This window comes from Arthrobotrys flagrans, assembly GCF_004000055.1.
Source record: "Arthrobotrys flagrans strain CBS H-5679 chromosome Unknown unitig_3, whole genome shotgun sequence".
NCBI classification, from domain to species: Eukaryota; Fungi; Ascomycota; class Orbiliomycetes; order Orbiliales; family Orbiliaceae; genus Arthrobotrys; species Arthrobotrys flagrans.
The window spans coordinates 3313922-3334513 of NW_027137547.1; the positions used below are offsets into that span (position 1 = coordinate 3313922).

The 20592-nt window shown below is 47.9% G+C and overlaps 6 protein-coding genes across 7 annotated transcripts; 2 read left to right on the forward strand and 4 right to left on the reverse strand.

The window, feature by feature from the left end:
• Positions 1 to 1564: 1564 nt before the first annotated feature.
• DFL_002339 (uncharacterized protein) lies at positions 1565 to 3107 on the reverse strand (the record flags this gene model as incomplete). The annotated part of the gene is made up of 3 exons (XM_067631109.1): positions 1565 to 1749; positions 2657 to 2725; positions 2933 to 3107. 3 exons carry the CDS (start codon positions 3105 to 3107, stop codon positions 1565 to 1567), a joined length of 429 nt encoding a protein of 142 aa, XP_067493687.1.
• Positions 3108 to 9068: 5961 nt separating this feature from the next.
• Positions 9069 to 11734, forward strand: DFL_002340 (uncharacterized protein; the record flags this gene model as incomplete). Its single annotated transcript, XM_067631111.1, has 8 exons — positions 9069 to 9225; positions 9440 to 9667; positions 9755 to 9835; positions 9900 to 10213; positions 10279 to 10384; positions 10445 to 10611; positions 10670 to 11213; positions 11328 to 11734. 8 exons carry the CDS (start codon positions 9069 to 9071, stop codon positions 11732 to 11734), a joined length of 2004 nt encoding a protein of 667 aa, XP_067493688.1.
• A 643-nt stretch (positions 11735 to 12377) lies between these two features.
• On the reverse strand, positions 12378 to 13449 carry DFL_002341 (uncharacterized protein; the record flags this gene model as incomplete). Its single annotated transcript, XM_067631112.1, has 3 exons — positions 12378 to 12821; positions 12890 to 13314; positions 13404 to 13449. The coding sequence occupies 3 exons, from the start codon at positions 13447 to 13449 to the stop codon at positions 12378 to 12380; spliced, it is 915 nt and encodes a 304-aa protein (XP_067493689.1).
• A 209-nt stretch (positions 13450 to 13658) lies between these two features.
• Positions 13659 to 14478, forward strand: DFL_002342 (uncharacterized protein; the record flags this gene model as incomplete). The annotated part of the gene is made up of 3 exons (XM_067631113.1): positions 13659 to 14105; positions 14187 to 14276; positions 14341 to 14478. The coding sequence occupies 3 exons, from the start codon at positions 13659 to 13661 to the stop codon at positions 14476 to 14478; spliced, it is 675 nt and encodes a 224-aa protein (XP_067493690.1).
• A 513-nt stretch (positions 14479 to 14991) lies between these two features.
• DFL_002343 (uncharacterized protein) lies at positions 14992 to 16866 on the reverse strand (the record flags this gene model as incomplete). Of its 2 annotated transcripts, none has more annotated exons than XM_067631114.1 (8): positions 14992 to 14998; positions 15199 to 15332; positions 15406 to 15638; positions 15709 to 16083; positions 16161 to 16251; positions 16355 to 16465; positions 16671 to 16702; positions 16854 to 16866. In XM_067631114.1, 8 exons carry the CDS (start codon positions 16864 to 16866, stop codon positions 14992 to 14994), a joined length of 996 nt encoding a protein of 331 aa, XP_067493691.1. The 2 variants fall into 2 exon arrangements, with proteins under 2 accessions (XP_067493691.1, XP_067493692.1); XM_067631115.1 differs by lacking the exon at positions 14992 to 14998 and adding an exon at positions 14999 to 15002.
• Positions 16867 to 17929: 1063 nt separating this feature from the next.
• DFL_002344 (uncharacterized protein) lies at positions 17930 to 19369 on the reverse strand (the record flags this gene model as incomplete). The annotated part of the gene is made up of 6 exons (XM_067631116.1): positions 17930 to 18034; positions 18103 to 18202; positions 18282 to 18804; positions 18875 to 18966; positions 19085 to 19213; positions 19290 to 19369. 6 exons carry the CDS (start codon positions 19367 to 19369, stop codon positions 17930 to 17932), a joined length of 1029 nt encoding a protein of 342 aa, XP_067493693.1.
• Positions 19370 to 20592: the final 1223 nt, after the last annotated feature.

The window sequence follows — 20592 nt, forward strand, 5'->3', positions numbered from 1 at the left end:
ACTGAGCAAGCCAATACGGTATCATCGTGCAAAGCAAAGAAACAACCCAGGTCTTAGAAACCAAGAGACATAAAAAAAAGGACTCGTTCTAGCTCTATCGAATTTTCCCGCCATAAGAAATCCCGAAGTTCCCTAGCTTCCCTTACCCAGCATACTAGCCAGGTTGAAAATTCAACAGCTTCGGGAAGGCAGGCAGGCAGGATCCCTCGAAGAAAACGGCAACTGCAAATGTCTTCATGCAAATACACAAGATGCCTAAATGCTTAAACATCAATTCCCATCATTTCCCCAACATATAAGTGAATGACTTGCTTAATCAAAAAGGATTTTAGTCTTTTAGTTCTAGACCCTGGCACAGAACGGGAGCTGGTATGGGAAGCAGATAATGAAATCTACCAGAAAAGATTATAACTGTCTTGAATCCCAAACCTTCTAGAAGGCTTCTCTTGCCCCTGATACAATCCGACAGATGAAGCAAGCCGGATAGAATGTACATATTTTTTCTCCTCTTCACGGGTCTTTATGAGTCGATTCCCCAATTCCTTTTTTTTATATTTTTTTTTTTATGTGAGCCCTTTTGATATCAAACACCCTTGACGCCCAGGGTGTCATCCCTGGGAACATCTGAAACCGCAACATCCGAAGGAATTCGCTTGAACGGCGGTGGTGCGGGCTTAGGTAATGCGAGCTGGATCATTTTCAAGATATGTGAATCGGAGAAAAGAAAAGCATGGCTTTGGTAGATACTGTCGGTCGTTGCCTACGGTCGGTGTGCCTGTACCATGTACATTCCAGATACGAGATTACGGAGGGTCATCGACGTCGGGATGGCACCTAAGGAATGGGCATGCAGATGTACCGCTGGTGTTAGCTACTGCGCCAATGTAATTCTTCGCTGCTGATAACCTTCCTCCGACAAATATCAACTGCCTTTGTATTCCACACGTTTTTCTTTTTAGCGTATTTCCTCGAATGCCGAGGTTTATCATGCACTGATAATTGTTTCCTGTACGGCGTAGTTTATAACGTGACAACGGCAAGCACGGGTTTGATAGGTTATGATTATGCACGATCATTGTGCCTTGGATGAATTGATACGATCGATTTGATTGATTGCGGAATCGATGATAACGGTGGTACACATTGGGATTAAACAATAAGAAATTCATGGATCGGATGGAGAAAGAAGCAGGAAAGGAAAAACGCCCTGGTGATCCCGACCCATGTCTAGTGAACATGATACAAAGGCCAAATGGCACATCTCAGATAAAATACATTCGACCGATCAAAGAGGAAAACACAAAAGCAACCAGATGTGCCGATTCCTTCTTCTTTTTGGTTTTGACTAAACAGACGGTCAAGAAAAAACAATTCGCTCTTGGTGTCAAAGTGATATCGCTTTACTAGTAAAACATGAGGTAGAAGAGAAAGAGAAGCCATCGGCGGGGTGGTGGTGTACATCGCGGAAGTAATAACAAGGATGATAATAGGTCAGAGAAGCTCGGATTCTGCTCGTGCTCTCTCTCTGGTCGGTTTGATCTGTCGATTTTTTCTAATATAAAAACTACTTCCGCCCTTTAGAACCGCCCTTGCCGGCTTTTTTCGTGCTATGTTTGCGAGTGGCGAACACCATCGACTTGGAGCTCGCTTTTCGGGTTCTTTTCGATACTTTGCTCGCGGAGGATTTCGGCTTCGTGGATGCGCGGGAAGCGGATGATTCATCGACATCCATATTGGTAGAAGCGGGATCTTTAAAACCAACAAGGAAATATAAGAAAAGGGCGGAGAAACAAGGAGTTAGTAACGGCTTCTGTCATCGGGCGAGTGTTTTTTGGAGGGTGTAGAAAACGGGTGAGGTAGCCAAATTCTTGTTCGGATGGAGCAAATGGGTACGGTTAGGTAGCTCCACCTGCAAGATCGATAAGAAAATTGAACCTCCCAAGATCAAGTCCACTCCAATGCGCCACAGACCATTACTCCTTCAAACCCCGTCCTAGGATGGTGATGGAAAGAAGCACAGTTATTGTGTGCAAGGGCAGTATGAATAATGAAAACGAACACTGTGAAAAAATAAATAAAAAAATAAAAGAAAGGTAGGAGATGAAATGTTGAACACCGAAAGAATAAAAAGAGAGAAGTACAAGAAGGCTGCAAAAGGCCATGTGCAGACCCGGATGACAAGGGAAAGGAGAAGAGGGTGTAATGATGGGGTTTCGATATGGAACGCTTCAGATAGGAGCATCCGATGTTGTGTGTGTGTGTGTGTGTGGACTTCGGGAATCGAGTAACGCCATAAACCGCAATGTGACCGGAAAAAAGAGATAAACGCCACCCATTTTGTTCAAAGATCCAAAACTCCAGTGCTAAGACGAAGACCCAGAAGGACGAAGAGCCCGAAAGAAACCCCCGTCGTGTCCGCCCAAGCAATGCAAAACAGAAACGTGGAAAGCAAATCGTCATCAAATCATAAAGGATTGTAACCATGACGGCAGAGCTTCTCACGTCAGGCAGACACGCAGTGTGTTATCCATGCCAAAGCCCTGGATGTCACCAAACAGGCCGATGGCTCGGTAAAACGCCTCGTCTTCTGACTCATCCCCGCTGGAGTCTTCATCAACCAACGAGAGAGGCAGCGGTAAATCAAAGAACAAGTTACCTTGTTGAGCAGCCTTGAAAGCCTGGTCCTCGGTATGTTGTTCTTGACGGTTTGTAGCGTCGGCTAGGTCTATATCGGCAGCAACACTGTTAGCCGACCTGTTGTGTACGGCAGAATGCATGGTATCGACGAGGGAAGCAGCGGGAATTACTCGTGTAAGGAGTTTCCGCTGCTTCCTCGCCTCGGCCGATTTTCGGCGGCGATACCGATCGGAAGATTTATTTCGCCCGAAGGAGCGAGGAGAGGAAGAAGAAGGAATAGGCAAGGGAGATTTACCATCCTCATCCATATGGTCGCCTCCGCTGGTTGTTCTTGAGGTCGACGGCTGGGCGATAGCCATGAGTCTGGCAGATAACCTCTCCAAGCGGGCTTGTTCTACAGGTGCGTAGACATTATTGCGTATTCTGGACCTCGAGGCCTTCTTTGTGCTGGCTCGTGCGGATTTGGCCATTGTGATGTGATATATCAGGAATGATGAAGTCGGTGAGCACTATGAAATTGGCGAACCCGGGGGTCGGGAACGGAATGATTCGGTGGCCAAAGGTGCGAGGGTGCTGAGAATGCAAGAGCTCGAATTGGTGTTTTTTCTTTTTAGTGGTGGGTGATGGTGGGTGGTGGTGGAAGAGATGAAGAGGAAGAGAAGTGGGAGGAGAGATGGAATGGGAGGTTAATCTTTATGGCAAGTTGTTGTGGGCGGGAAAAGTTTTTAGTTGTTTGACGGCCACACGAAACCAAGAAACGTTTGGAAGGAGATTGGTTGGCTGGTGTGCGTGGCGGATTATGCGTGGACAACGTTGCAGACCAGCAGACAAGTAACGATGATGATGGTGACTGGACTGACCGACTGAGGAATGTCAAGATGGAGATAATATGAAGACGAAGAAGAAGAAGAGAAAGAAGAAGAGGGGAAAGAGGAAAGAGGAAGAGGAAGAAGAAGAGATATAGTAGTCAAAGGAGGTGGAGAGTGATCCTTGCTTTGATTTGGCTAACTAATCAGAGCTTTTGAGGGCTGCCGTGGAGGTGACCAGGTCAGGATGGATGAATGCTAACTACGCAAGAGTCCAACCAGCCTCCGCTAAACAGGATGGCCTGTAAATATGTGCGGGAAAGAAAGAGTGAGAAGAAGAATGGCGGCGGGCGGGATGAGCAGCCCACTATTCTAGTTTCTAGTTTATTCCGTAAGGATGCTTAATTCTGCGGGAGTCGTTCTTCGGGAAGACGACAGAGGAGAGGACCTGACAGACAGACAGGAACAAGGACCAGAACTGACAGGGATTAATGGTAATGTGAGTGGTGGTGCGCTACGGATGACTGCTAGAGAACTTGCACTTGCACAGCACTATAATTGGGTCCCTTTATGCCCTGCCCACACTAGTTACCCTGACAAGCCGGAACGGTGGCTGGATCGAAGAGTGATGAACCGTGGGGAAGACAGGGTATGTGAAGATGTCTGGTGAGTAGAAGAAAAAGATGAAGAATGAGAAGGAGAAGAGGAAGTTAACGTAGATGTAGATGTAGAATATGGAATATAGGATAGACAGATTAAGTGGATATAAGTATGGATCAACGGATATCGATTACTCTTGGGGCAATAAGAAAGTTCGCATGCAGAAAATGGCCGGGAGAGATGAGAGAGCTTGAAAGTCAAGGCTTAAGGACCCAGGAAAATACCGCTGAGATGGACGGGTATGATTGCAAGGTAGCCAGGTAAGTCAAGGATGAAACTTCCTATTCCAATCTGGCGAGGAATGCAGGAAGGGAAACCGACAAACCGGCAGTGCTTATGCCTGTATGGGAGTAAGAGTATATGAAAGCTGAAGCGATGAGGCATAAGCTGATGAGTAGAAGAGAGAGGTAGGAGAAGTAGAAGAAGTAGAAGAAGAAGATGGGGATGAGGTAGTGAGATTTAATCAATCAATCAACAAGTCAATCGAATGCAGACAAGCAGATGCAGATGCTAGAATGCTAGCTCAAATTGGTCGGAGGTGGGGATTTCAACGGAAGACAGATAGACGGCGTCGGGTGGCAGCGACGAAAGGAGAAATAACCAGGCCGGGTTCGCAGTCGCTGTAATGTGCGTTTATACTTCTTATACTTAATGTATGTAGATGGTGCCTGTGAAGGGAAGCAAGGGGGGCGCAGAACGGATACGGATACGGCTTCTCAATTCTTATCGAACCAGAAGAAGACCAGGGCAATTCGCAATGGAAACAGCCTTTAAAATCGAAATTGCTTCGCTTTGCTCTGCTTTGATCTGCTAGCTTTCCGTGTGACGCCCGTTTGCCTTGTCTTGCCTTGTCTTGCCTTAAGCTTTGCAATGAATGACCTGTTTCGGTCGCCCGTAGGATTTGACCCCAACTTGAGTTACAGCCTTTGGCGATTGAGAAATCCGAACCCGAGGTCTACCAAAATTTGATGCCGCCCGCCGTTTTGGAACGCAATGCGTCGAGGTGGATAGCAATATCTGGATAGTCTGTATCTCTAGAGGAACCGTGATCAAGGCCGATGGCAATGCTGTCGGCTATTGTGCAATGAAAACGTGCAAGTGCTTCCTCAAACGAACGAGATGACTGAGACTCGCAGGAAACGTTGGAATGCTCTTTAGATACACTCCGATAGGATGGAATAATTTTATTATAATCCGTTTGAAATTTCCGTTAAAAATTCAAGTATAAAAAATATGGGATATAAAAAAGATATCCTGGACATTCGCAGCAAGCCGAAGAAGTAACACCGGACAAGAGGAGAAGAATACCACAAAATTATGGTTTGATGTCCAACAATTCTTCACCAGAAGAGGGGGTTGAAGATGCTTCTCTCCGTCCCGTGCATAGCTTATTCCTAGGTCACGAGGAAAAACAGAAACTATTCCATTCCCAGGGACTCGCCTCGCCGCTACTCCATACGTTGGCGCCCACGATGGCGTGCATAATTCGGCCAACCCATCCGGCACCCCAGCCATAGATATCTCATGGTCATGGCCCAGTCTCCCCACAGTAGCCTGACAAGAAAAGCGCTAGAACCACGGGGCCGCGATCTTCTCGCCTAGAGTCTGGTGGCTAATCCAACCCCCTTCTGGCCTCCCCGCCAGGTCTAGAGAGTCTACGATAATATGCAATTGCGATGTAACAGCGCACGCGATACATTCGCATCTCGATTCGTGTATATAGAGATCAGAGCTCCGGAGGACCGCCGAATACGATCAACAGTCCTTCGCAGTCGATGAACTCTTCAGGTACTGAATCGACCCCGGATTACAACTATTACCTATTACATTGCGTGCATTGCCGACTCCCTGGAAACGCCACCGCATGCCACAGCATCCTGATCCCAGCCGTTAGCCGGAATTCGGGATTTTGGAGAAGTCGAACAGCAACAACGAGACCTAAAATATTTAGGAGAAATCGGTAAGTCGCAATACGTTTCGGTCCCAAAACCCACTCTTCGATAGTCCCTCTCCGGCTGCAGATCGATATCTTACTGTCGGCTGTCTTCATGTGTGTTGTTCGAAATTGGGCCGAGAGTCCTACCCACGTGACCTACCCGAGTCTTGATCACAGTTGGAAGCGAATTTCCATCACAAGCGTCTGTGGTGTAACGGTTATCATTATTGCCTTCCAAGCAATAGACCCGGGTTCGACTCCCGGCGGACGCATTCCACCATTCGATGATTATTTGTTTCGTCGCTCCGAATTTTTTTTAGCTTTCTGTGATAATCTTATACAACAGTGTCAACACATGTTGAGGTAATGTTTTTAACGATAGAAACTTCGAAGGGCATGGCACTTTAGTGTGTCTGGGCACGAGACTACTTAATTGAAGACCAACTCATGATTGCCTATAAGGAGGGTTGTTCTAGCGAATTTGTTGCCAATCTCGAGGCCACTCTAGTTTTGTTACGTGGTGAAGCCAATGCAATGGGTTAATTGTTATTTTAATTTTTAATTTTTAATTTTTAATTTTTAATTTTTAATTTTTAATTTTTAATTTTTAATTTTTAATTTTTAATTTTAGAATTACCAATCTTTCAAACCCCTCTAAAAGTCGGCCATGGACGTCGGGTTCGTATAGTAGATATTTAGCACTTAAATTTGATTGTATATGCAACTGTTTAGTCTCCCAAACAATCTTACCTCCAGTCCCGTACCCTTCACCTAAGGGGTTTTGCGTTGCAACCTTACCTCCCAGATAGGCCTATGTAGAATGTCTCGTCACTAGACTTACCTCGTAAACCAAATGCTACTGTGAAGTGTAATTACTCAAGTGTAACCTCCGTCATAGCACCCTGGGCAACATACCAAGCTTAGATGTTAGATAAGAGTTCCGGTTGGGCCTCGGTACCATCAGTGGCAGAATTACACATATAGATCTGAAACCGGGGTGACATCTATCAGGTATACCCAAGAATCCGGCTGTAGATATATCCTGCCCACGGTTTGGAAGGTTACAGAGCTAATGTACTCAACAAATTTTGACGAACAGTGGCTAGGACATATCCCTAGTCTAGCGTGGTCTCGTCGTACTAGATACTCAAGTAGACACCAAGCATGTCCGACGGGAGCCTGACCTTCAGCCAGGCACCAAAATCTAACGCCAAGCTCCCTGGGCCTTAACGCACTAGAGCTGAGGAAGTCATCTTCACCATCAAAAGCGCTACCAGAATACCAACCCTCAAAATTAGAGGGGATTCATACCGCATGGTTGCTGAAGTGAATCCGAAGAATGGTCCTTGGTGGCTTTTTATTCCAAAACTGGGCCATAGGGAACCATGCCGCGAAATTCTCAAGTTCGCAGCAACAATGACAGAATTTCCAACCCCTGTTACACCCTACTTTCTGGCCGCTATCCTCCGCTGCCGTGCGTTAGAGCTCCATGGCTCTCCAAGAATGACAACGGATACTCCTATGGTTTAATGGTTCTTCTTCACATACTGCAAAACGCCCGGGCCAATATATGCATTCGGATTCTCAATCTTTCACGCGGCCCAAAACACCTGAGCGCGAAGCCGGCAAGCGGAAGGCTTGTAGAGCCGAACCAAGCGAGGTACATACCCGCCCGGGAGCGATGCGACATTGCCTCCAGGTTATCGAACGGCGGGAGGCCCGGTTTCGTGACAGGGGTGCCGGTTCTGACCCTTCTATCAAGCCGGCCACAAGGATTGATACCTGAAGAAGCTGAAGCACTTGTATCGGCCATCGAAACTCTCGTTCCGTCTTCAAATGATGACTTGACATTCAAGCGAGAGCTGCACGATTTCCTAGAACATCGAGGGCTGTTGCAGGACTTAGAAAACCAAGCGCGAGAGGAGGAAACTACCCAGCATGGCTAAAACCACTTGGTCGTCATGGAACAAGAGCGGGAGAAGACAAATGTATTGAAAGCAAACGAGTATACCGATGGTGCCACAATGCATGTTCCTCAACTGGAAAACCGTTCGAATACATCCCTCGGGTTGGAGGAGACACAGCTGTATTCGGGGCAAATTCTTTTGACGACACGCTCCTCCACCGTAAGCCGCTGGTAGAAATATCCAAGACACCAAGAAGATAACTCTGTTTTTTTTCGTAAAGTGCGCACCACTGTGGAAGGTCTGAAGCGTTCTGTTGGTGACGCTTACAATTCCGATGCCACCGAAACTAGGTAGCTACTTAATACAAGCATGCATACCTGCTTGAGTACTTTCTCCTGGGGGTATCTAGGTGCCTAGGACGAATATTTCTTGGAGTCCCAAGAGCCTTTTTGTATTGGAATTTTTAAATCTACATAGCCTAGCAGGTAAGAACGGGTGTGAAATTAGTAGCATATCCTTGGGTACTTAAGCAATCGATAATCTTCATTGAGAATATGTGATAGTTGTCGTAGCCGTGTTGTATTTTGTTTGCCCTGTCGCCAGGATGTGTTGAGGATAATTTGCGGTACCGTGCAGCCGCCGTTCATTCATTCGCATTGGCAACGACATCAGGCTGGGAATCCACTTCACCTCTTCTTCATCACCTCCATCAACATCATCGCTCTGCATCTCCACCAATATCATCAACCACCTCCAATCTCTCACCGACACAAAGACCATCGCATACAACCATGGAACCTGTCTATAACCTGGCTTCGAGGTAGCAAGGACAATTACGACAACATCAAAGTGCTCGCCCGATCATATCCTTCTTGGTTGTCCTTATTCTGGCTCCTGCATTTCGACATAATCAGCAACCTGCTTTCCGGCAATTCCACCTCCTTCTCCACAACCCACAACCAACATCCAACCTGTCCTCCATCCCACCAACAAACCTTCCAGCATCTACTGCTACCATCCTCATCTCCATCGTCATACCCTTCGAACTATTCCTCCTGTCGCAAACCGCTCAACCGTTCATCGCACATCTAGCATCCACCGCGTCTACCTCTCTTATCCACGATGTCTGGTGACGATACCCGTTGGGCCGCACAGCGGTCTGCCCTTATCAAATACGTCCAGTCCAAGTTATTGGTTCGTCATCTTCAAACAATCCTCAAGAAGCTGGCTTTACCTGTCTCCGGCTTAAAGGTAGCCCAGCAAGCGCGCCTTATTGAACGTACGTGATTCCGAACATAAACCCCCCTCCTCCCGCCCCCCACCATCACCCTCTTGCTCCCCAGGCTTTCTCAGTGACTATTCCTCCTAGGTGAGGTAACGTGGTTCCTATCAAGTCTGGGTGGCCTCCATCCCGGATGTCGCCAGCTCTTCTCGAGAATAATGTCTAAATCTGCCTCTTAACTTTTAACTAACCTTCTTGCCTGGTCTTGTAGAGGTTGAAAACGTCGTCAATGCTCGCAACGATGAAGGGTTACAGCAGCTTAAGCGGCTCATCTACAACCCGGACGCGCCCGATTCGCATGCGTCTCCAGGACCCTCGACGGCTGCTTCTCCCCTGACGCAGCTTCCCCCGAAGCCTCCCGCCTATCCATCTCATAGTTACAGCCCTTCCGGCCTTTATTCTCCTCTACATTCACCCATCCCTCCAGCGATGAGACCAGGTACGAGTTCAGCTTCACCGCCATTCTCTCAACTCCAACTTTATTATCTGGAACCTATGGCTAAAAGGAAACCTACTCCCACGACAGCTTCTTCGCCTCCTTTGACATTTCATCCAAGCCCTTTCTATGAACTCGTCATGAATCTAACAAATGTGCACGGACTACAAGGTAAGAGGACCCCGAAGATAATTATCTCCTTTGCGACGGATTGCTCACCTGCTTGTGTGTATAGCCTTCGGCCCCGTTACTACATCATCTCGATGCAACGTCAACATCCCTGTCCAACTTAGCCAGCAAAATGCGGACGAAATCCGACATGGACTTCGAGCTATCCTCTATTGTGCTGAAGGAACGACCTCAGGAACTCATCACGTCGCCTTTCCGCAACAGATCGAGGTCCGTGTCAACGGCAAATCGGTCTCTGCTAATCTCAGAGGTCTGAAGAACAAGCCGGGAACCACAAGGCCTCTGGATGTCACCGACTACCTCGACAAGACCCCCGGGTCTAAGAACAATATCATGATCACATACGCATTGTCCCAAAAGGTAACAACAAGTTTTATTTGGCAAGTTGGCCGTCTTGATACCATAACTAACGCTTTAATTTGTAGCGTTATCTTGCCATTGTCAAATTGGTTCGAAAAAGGTCACCCGAAGACCTCGTCAGTCAGATAAAGGCTCGCCTCCAAATTTCGAAACAAGCTGTTCTGGATAGACGTACATCCCCCGTATTTCCCCACCATTCCTTAGGGATCCCACTCTAACCCGATTATATAGTCCAAAAGGACAACGAAGACGACGATCTCATTGCCACCTCGGCTATCATGTCTCTGAAGTGCCCGGCCTCGACTTTACGCATTGTTACGCCGATAAGATCACAGTTCTGCAAGCACAACCAGTGTTACGATGCTATCTCTTTTCTCCAACTTCAAGAACAAGCACCGGTAGGTTTTGTGCTCCTGCACCGAATTACCATGGTTTAGGGTGCTAATGCTATTTTAGACCTGGACTTGCCCTGTCTGTAGCAGGAAAATCGAATTCACCGATCTCGCCATCGATAAATACGTGGAAGAGGTCCTCAATTCGGTTCCACGAGACGTCGAAGCCGTTGAGATCGACCCAATGGGACGATGGACTGTTCCCGAACCGAAAGAGCCCGAGCCCCGTATGAAACGGGATCGAGACTCCGATGATGACGATGACGATGATTCGGAAAACGACGTCTCCATCTTAGACACCGCTCCTCTGAGCTTTCGATCCAGCACGAACGGGTTACTTACACCCTCTACGTCCCACACTCACCACCACCACAACCCGACCGCTCGACCTACCCACCTATCGACGCCCAAGAGTCTCTCCAGCGAACCTCTCGCGAATTCCGCCGCTCGGCCGAACGGAGGGAGCGGTACTAAGCGACCCGCTCCCGTTACGATCGATCTCACTTTAAGCGACGATGACGATGTCCGCCCGCCTCCGCCTAAGAGGCACCAGACCTCCGCCACTCCTACCCCGCTAGCCCATCAGAAACCCGTAGATAACTCAACCGGTCCGTTTACTATGACTTGGTCTACTCCTGGATACATTTGATTTTCTTATTCTTATTTTCTTTAATTTTAATAGGTTGGAAAGGGATCTATGGCTAACTGTGGGATGGCTTCAGGAGTAGCTAGGAAGGAAAAGAGGAGGAGGCAGGAGGAGGCAGCGTTTTCGGAATGGCTACGGGTGAAGGTGGCCATGGGGGAACGGGTAGTCAAGCAGGAGGCGGTAGATCCTGAGTGGGTGAAGGTGGGGTTGGTCATGAAGGGGGAGCGGAGGGTCAAGAAGGAAGACGAGGAGTATGCGAGGAGCCTCCGCAAACGAAAGCGTGATGTTTGCGAGAGGCCCGTTGAAGAACCGCGAAAGAAGCCAAAGCCAAGGCCTCCGCCGAAGCCCAAACCACGCAGGCAGCAGCCGCGTGTGATCAAGCACCGCTTTATCAAAAACAAGTGGAATCGTCCTCCCCCTTCCACCAACCCACTTTCTGATTATTATTGTTGTTTTTTCTTTATTAAAATTACTGGCATTTAGCGAATGGTGAAGGTGGCGTCCTATGGTTTTTATACACATCCGTTTCGACTGTTTTTCTGCGCGGGTGTCTCTGGTGCGAATACGTTACTGCACAAATAAACTATCCTGTTTTTGTTTTCTTTCCTTCTCTCCCCCTTTTCACAGACGTATTTCGATTCAATTCGTTTTCTATGTTTTCCCCATGGTGGCGTTTCCTATTAACTTTTCTTTCTTTCTTTTTTCTTTCTACCAGTGGATCACGGGGAGCGCTTATTGTTTTCTCTGATGAACTCATGAATGGGCTTGGTATTATACTTTATTGTACCTGAATTCGAAGCATGCGTGTATGCAAGAATAAGCTAGGTATCGATCTCGTATTTTAGAAGGCCGCGCTGCTTTTTCTTTCGAAGTTTCTGCTTTTTTTTATAAATGTACATACAGTAACAGGAACAAGACTACTTAATTAGAGAGGATCAAATCATGCTATCCTATTGGCATTTCTATGATATATATATTTCAGGAACATCGCTCGGACAGGTTCCAGGCTGCTATACTACTAATGACATGACTATATCTTACCTCATAACGTACAAGATCGATATAATATATACTTGCGATATTGTATATCAACAATCTCCGCTGGAGTTCGAGTATGGCAAGTCCATCAACCAACCACAATCAACGTATTCGAACTCTCCGTCCACCTCCACAATCCATAATAAAACCCCCCAGCCCCGACCACCAAAACCGTATAATAAACCCAAGTCTTCCAACCCACCTCCAGGGCACCCCAAAACCTCGGTAAACCCATAACGTTGCAAAAGCTATGTACCACTATGGCAGTCCACAGGCTTCCATACCTTAAGAATACCCATGCGGCGAACCATCCGAATAAAGTTGTGTAGGTGAATTGGATCAGACTTCTGATCAGTCCGAAGTGGAAGGAGACGTCTGGGTGGGTCAGACGGAATTCGTAGAAGTGGTGGAGGTGGGCGATGCCGAAGTAAAGGGGGGTTAGGAAGACCAGGGTTGTTAGGGAGGGGTTGGGGACGGAGAGGTGGAGGGCAAGGATGTGCGAGCGGAAGGTGATTTCTTCGGTTATGGGGCCCTGTTCGTATATTCATATGGTAAGTATTTGTATAAATCATAGACCTGGGGGTTTGGGGGAGAACGTACGACAATATAATTCCTCCATCCGATCCAACTACTCAACGAAGTCTTAACATCCATCAAAAAATCATCCCTCGGATCCCTCTCCAACCACAACTTCTCCACCAACGGTCCCGCAAATAACACCATCGTCAACCCCAACCCCTTCCCCACATCCAACAAATTCACCGGCCAAATACCCATATACTTCAAACTCGCGGGGAGGTCCAACCCCCCTAGCATCCTCAACGCGTATAATGTACTAGCCGTGGTAATCAAACATGATGTGTACACCGCTCGGATACGTAAACGAATAACCGACGGTGCATCACGGGATTGTCGTGGCGAAGGGCGGGTTAAAGGGTGGAGGTAGAGGACACCGACGTAGATGCACGTGAACAGGATCGAGAGGAGGATGGCAGAGACGATGGCCGTGTGGGATTGGGGGATGACTAATTTTCCAAAGTACTTAGGGGGGCGTTCTCCCTGTGGGTTACTATGAGCACTGGATTTAAGGACTCGATTGGAGGGGAGGGCGTACCTAGGAGACGCGGGTGGCGCCTGGCGAGGGTGTGGACGATGTCCATGGTAATGCGGTGCAGTGTGCGGTTGCAATTGAAGTGAGGTGCTGAGTTGCTTTGCTGTGGAGACAAAGTATACCACCACACCACGTGATAACTTTGGAACACGGAAAGCCTGCAGGGGTCCGGGAAGCTAAGCTGCTGAAACAGTCGCTGCTCCCCAGACCTCCCAACATGGCCGCATCATAGGCCCCGCCACCCAGCCTATCGACAACATGTCCTTCGAAGCCCCCCTCCCCCCCTACAACTTCACCGACCCAACCGCCACCTTCTTCTCCGCATCATGTATCGACCTCCTCCTCATCGAACTGGTCCCCCTCGTGCAGCGCATGGCCGAATCCGCGCCATCACTCGACTATCCCGTTCCATCATCATCATATTCCAAACCCGGTGAAACCGAAGACCTTCCTTCTACGGCTGCCCCCAATACCGCAGCAGCTGTTGCTGCTGCAGACCCCCCAACGGACGAAGACACCGCACGCGAAGACCTCTTCAACCGTCTCGAAAGTCTAGGGTACAAGGTCGGCATCGGCCTCGTGGAACGCTTCTCGCGTGATAGATCTAGGTTTACGGATAATCTCGATGTGATCAAGTTCTTGTGCAAGGATATTTGGCATCTGGTTTTTAGGAAGCAGATTGATAATCTCAAGACGAACCATAGGGTACCTCTCCTCCTCCTCCCTTTCTCTTGAGATGAGGACGTACGTATACATAACTAACCACATTGAACATTGTATCCACAGGGCGTCTACGTCTTGACGGACCAATACTTCCGTCCGCTCCTCCGCATGAGCTCTTCCAGCGGTGTCCCCGCAGCTACAAAAGCCGCTCCCGTAAGCTCCAATCCCCCCCAAGTCGACAATCACGCAAGTATTCCTAACAAACCATCGAATCCAGTTCCTTCAATTCCCCTGCGGGGTCATCCGCGGTGCCCTCTCAGCAATGGGTGTGAACGCCCAAGTCTCAGCCGAAACCCCCGGTCTCCCCAGCGCCGTCTTCCAAATCACTACTGTCAACAAGAACCCATCCAGCTAGCGACCGATGGATGATCACGTTCGAGGGCATGTGAGGAATTATCAGATATAGAACATGTTGTAAAACAGACACACCCACACGGAGCCATATTGGGGTAATCTCCAAAGGTTGGTGCAATGTGGTGGTGAGGTGGTCTTGAATTCAATATATTATGTGTAGTTTAGCTAGGGAGTTTTTTTGGCGTTTTTGTTTTCGTTTTTCTGTTGTAAAAACGAAGGTGTATGGTCTCGTATAGTTGGACTCGAGGCTACCTTATAGTGGACTTTTTAGGCAAAGCATACTTGTTTTCTTTCTTTCTTTCTTTCACGGTTTACTTCTAGGTGTACCCGTTACGAGGCGAGTGCTAAGAATTCCCAAGGAATCATCCGAATGATATGGTATTTTTTATTATTATTCATAGTAATAATAACCGCACTACAATCTTCTAATGATGATGGTGATGATTGTTGTAGGAATGGTAGCGGTGGTGGTGATACTTCGACTTCACCACGCCCTAGGAGAACTCGAGTTTTCCTATAGCCTAACTTTGGGCAAATATGATTAGCAAAAGAACCGTTGATCCCCAAATAACCAACAGTTTCGTTACAAAAACTACCAATTGGTTCTTTTTTTCTTTTTTTTTTTTTATATCTTCCCATTTTATTCTTTTTATTTGTTTTTTTTTTGTTGTCTCCGTTGGACATCAAATTCAGACTCATGGAAGGAATGGGTAAAACTCACTTCGAGGTAGGTGTGATGAACTCGGTACCCTTGACGATGTTTCCGGCCAAACCCTTCTTAGCCTCTTCAAGAAGTCCCTTCTCGTACTCGTTGGCCTGTGGGAGAGGGTTGGTGGCCTTGATGGCGCCAGTTGGCTGTTTTTTTAAAAGACGTTAGAATCCATAGCATCAAAATCTAAACATGGGGGAATGGTATAACGGAACGTACTCCGAGCTCGACCGGGACGGCGAAGAAGTCGAGACCGCCGACGGTCTCCTTGACCTCCTTACCACCGGCGACACCATCGAGGTAGACGTAAGTGGGTTCGACGATTCCAGTCTCTCCCTTGACGGCTCTGAGGAGGGATTCGGCGAACTTGAAACCGGCGTAGGCCATGGAGAGGGTTGCGGATCCGGTGCCGTCCTTGGCCTTGACGACTTCGTCACCACCGAATTGTATTCCTAACAAATAAAGAATGTCAAAAGGTTGAACTCCAAAAAGCTATGAGGGGCGGAAAAAGTAGGATATTACTCTTGACCAAAGCCTCGAGCTTATCACTTGGAATCTCAGTCTTTGGAGTAATCTGGCTCAACAACGGAACGATAGTTTCACCGCTGTGACCACCAACAACAGGGACCTTGTAATCAGTTGGGCTACCACCAACGACATCAGCAACGAAAGTCGAAGCTCTGACGACATCGAGAGAAGTGACACCGAATAATCTACTAGCGTCGAAGACCTCGTGTTTCTTGAGGACCTCGGCGGCGATTGGGACGGTGGAGTTGACGGGGTTGGAGATGATCAGGACGAAGGCCTTGGGGGAGAATTTGGCGACCCCGGTGACGAGATCACGGACAATGCCTGCATTGATCTTGAAGAGGTCATCACGGGTCATACCGGGCTTTCCTAGTCATTGGGGGATTTGGTGTTAGAAATCGGGGGGGGGCTACATATCGGTCTCCTGCCCGGTATTTGGGACTTACGTGGGATACCGGCTGGGATCACGACAATGTCGGTGCCGGTAAGAGCCTTCTCGAGCCCCTTTCCTTCCTCGGGAAGGTAGGCAGTGACTTTCTGTATAACTCATTAACCGATTGGTTCCTAAAAGGCTTCCCCTCCCGCTATGTATATTTCATAGCTGTCTAAGTGGAGTCTGGGGTGGATCGGAGCAACTTACAGCCTTGCTGTTGATGTGGGAAAGGTCAGCGCCGACACCTGGGGTATTGACGACATCGTAGAGGCTAAGCTCGTCAACCAATGGACTGATGGCCAGGAGGAGAGACAATGGCTGTTACGAAAGTAGAAAAACTAGCGGTCAGATCTCAAATGCATTCCTTTCATCCGGGGATTTGTTTTCACCGCCTCGATCTACCGCTTCCACCGCTCCGGCCGGCTTGAACTTTCACCGGTTCTTTTGAAACCGAAAGAAACAACAGCATTCACGGAGAATCGGAGGGGTTGAAGCTTCGAAATCGAGTTTGGGAGAAATATACCTGGCCAATACCACCAGAAGCACCGAGAACAGCTGCGAAGCAGACGATTGTTAGCTATTTCAATACTTTTTTGTGGGTTTTGCACGTAGAATGCGGGGCCGACGAGGGGCAACTCCGGGCTAGCGGGGGCAGAGAAACATCGATCGCGAAGAGCACAAAAACACCACAGAAGTCAGGACGTACCGGCTTTAACCATTTTGAAAAAGTTCTACGAAGGTAATGCGAACAAAAGATTAAACAATGAAGTGTTTTTTCTGGGTGAGGAAATGCGAAGATTCTAAAAACTGGGGATGAGAATAGAATAGAAGAGAGGGATCAAAGCGGAGGAAAGGCTGTTGAGATGAGTTTAATAACAATATGCTCTTCCCGGCTGCCGGCTTGTGAAAAAGACCGCGGGGCTGCTTTTCGTTAAGTAATATAGGTGAAGGGCCAAAGGCTCCCTGGTTTAGCGCTAACTACAAAGTAAATCCTACTTAGTCATAAATACGTTATGGAGTGGAGGTGTCTTCCACAGATTCTGTATATAAACTTTGCGTCAATACAATATACTTGGTTTCTGGGCATTTGCCGGGTTTTTTCTCTGATATGTGATGTGATGTGATGCGATCACGGCTGCTGCACCAGAGCTAACCAGCTTGGCCCGTGATACCGAACATGGCGGGCACCGGCAAGGGTTTACGAATCAGAATACAACGATTCGACCATGCTCCTTCTGGTCGTCCCTCACTTCAGAGGGAAAAAGACGCATTCCGATGCATCGGTTCAGGCTAATCCCCATTCTAGATTTTGCCCAGCTTTTTCTCATAGCAGGAATGGGGACCTTGCAGATACAAACCCGCCGCGTTTTTGGAAGCTGCGTTTGCGTGAAGTGGAAAAAAACATGGAAAGACACTTTTAGAATATTAGGTATAATATCGTGGAGTCCCAGTGCCGAAAAGCCTCACGAGAAATAAAAGCACCTCGGGAATGTGAAACTACGAGCCGAACTGGACATCAACGGCATTTCTCCGATCCGACGCGAGGCATGGGGCGCCACGCCCCTCCCTTGAACGTCAAACAGGCTTCCCGTTGGATTTTCGCCGGGTGGGTTGGGTACTTGGGTCTTGATAAGATGATTTCTATGTGGAGTCGTGTGCCATCGGGGCTTCCATTAATAGAAATTCGTATGATCGAATCTGCAAGTGTACAAAAATCCTATCGAACGGAACGGGTCCCCAAAACGCTCATCGCATGCCGGAAGGCGACCGGGCGGAAATACCTTACGGCTTGTTCATGTTAATCCGACACAGACGGGCGATACAGCCTTGGAGTTGTAAATGCGTTCCGACGCCCTCCAATATCCGCATGTGTGTGAAGCCGATTTCCTAGTTCCGGAATTTAGCTGCTAGTACTTTGAGAGTTCGGAGAAAGATGTCAAACGGGTCGTTCTTACTTTGATGAACTCCAGCTTCGAATGTTCACTTAAGGTGTCAATCGTCTTCGTGACACGGAACATGGTACTTATCAAGTCGACTGCGGAATATCCCTTGTCCCTGTACCGCGTGCGAGTATCGTTAGTGAACTTGTCCCCAAACTTAGCTTCCGCGCGGTATATCATTAATCCAAACATACCATAGTTCTCGTAGTGTCTCCAAAGCCTGATCGATCTTTCCCTCGTAACAAGCCTTAATCATAGCCTGGACCGCCACAGGATGCGGCGAATCTACCACCTTGAACACATTATCCCCGTTGACGAATCCAAACCCAGCCACCGTACTCTGTAGATTATTTACCGCCTGTCTCATATCCCCCTCCGCGCTGAATATCAATGCGGCAAGCCCCTCATCACTATATTTTACATCCTCGGCCGCACAGATCTCCATCAATCGCTTCAGTAGCTGTTGGTCGGTCAATCTGGCGTATCGAAGGATGGCGCAACGGGATTGTAACGGTTCGATGATCTTGTTGGATTGATTGCAGGCGAATGCGAAACGGGTGGTCGAAGAGTATATTTCCATTGTTCTACGTAGGGCTTGTTGGGCACCCGATGTCATACTGTCTGCTTCATCGAGGATAACGATCTTTTGTCTGCCGGGGGGCAAGGTGACTTTCTTTTGGGCGAATCCTTTGATCCTGTTACGGACGACGTCGATACCTATTGATACATGTCAGAAAAACAACCTTCCGGTTCGAAGTTAAGGGATGATATATAGAGTGAGCGATACCTCTTTCATCCGAAGCATTAAGCTCTAAAACGGCTTCCTTGTAGGTATTACCCAACAATTCTCTCGCAAGGCATAGGATGGATGTAGTTTTTCTTCAAAAAGAGGCCCTCGATAATTTCAAATCAGCTGAGATTCGAAAAAGTATAAAATAAAATAAAAGCGAGCTGCGGTTCTTTCTCTCTTTCTCTCTCTCTCTCTTTCTTTTCATACCCAATACCAGGCATACCACTGATTATAACATGGGGCATATTCCCATCCTTAGCAATGATTTTTAACCGTTCGACCGTCTCTGTATTTCCGACGATTTCGTCCAAGAATCGAGGTCGGTATTTCTCAACCCTACAGTTTTCCAGCGAAACATGTTAGGAATAACTATAGCTTAACAGAGAGCTAGATATGGCGAAAGATCACAAACCATGGCAATTCGTATCCTGGAGGGCCGTCCGCAGCCGCAGCTGCCTTCTGTGCTGCTGATTTCGAGGATTCGCCGGTCATGGTGAAGGTGTTATGGCACGCGTTAAGGTTCGATATTAGAGGTGTGGAGAGGGTGCTGTACGCGGGTGAGAAGCTCGTGTCGTTGAGCTTGGCGCATTTGCGACAAACAACGCACTTTGCAACACATATTTCGTTTATATCTGCGCACCTCTTCTCTTGATGGCTCATAATGTAGAGGCGTTACTACATCTGCCACCTCCTCTAGAGGTGCCACCGACCATCCTGTCTCTGGTGATATATGCACAACCGTATGATTTCACTGTATGAACATTCGGGATCTAGATCTAGATATCGATATCCAGTCGCACGTGGAGATAGATGAATCCAGTCTGTTTCACAATTCTTCTCGCAGCTAAGAAAAGAATATATATATATATATATATATAGGAAGCGACAAGTTTAAGTGCCACGCGCGTTAAAGTGTTCCCGGACGATTCCCAGCCATGAACAATACTCCGTATGCTGCGTGTACATACATCGGAACCGATCCAATCCGGCGCCTTCGTTTCACAACCCTTTTTTGCAGTCCTCGTTCGGTTGTCTCCGTTTCAAAGATCTTTTGTGACGACGTCCGATTAGCTTATGTCTGTGAGGTCTGATTGTGGGTCCACCTAGTTATATAAGGGGTTGGTTAGCTTCTTTGGCGCTGTCAATTGATCATAGTTGACATGCATTGGCCAACAATAACCCAAAGTCTTCGAAGCCAAGTGGACATCTCTCCCCACCTTTTCGATCCGTCGCACTTTGACAGGGGTCCGTTAATCAGAAACACCAGGCCTGCAATCTCCAGGTCGAGGGAGCTGCGGACGTAATGTGCGCCAACCCACGGTTTAAGTCAATGGACCTCCTCGTTCGCTGTGCGGAACCCTGCCAGCCGGACCCCGACAAACAGGCAGGCGGAGGGAAAGAGGGGAGAGAAAGAGATGCGCGCAAATTATCGTAATGCTCGATTCTTCAGTTGCGAAGATTAAAATTTGAACGCTCCCATTCCGAACGATTTTTTGTGAGGCAGAAATGGACCTCATTCCTTTTGGGCGCAAATGTTGTTTACCGGTCCGCAGTTCATGTAACGTTTTTAGGTTGATTCCCCGTCCTTCTAACATAACATATCACGACCACGATCATCTGTTCGTTCGCAGTTTTGCACGCATGCGGTCACCTGTCATTGGCCGCATCTTTGTTATCTCCTGAATCGAGAATAAGCCAGAAGGCAATTGCAAGTT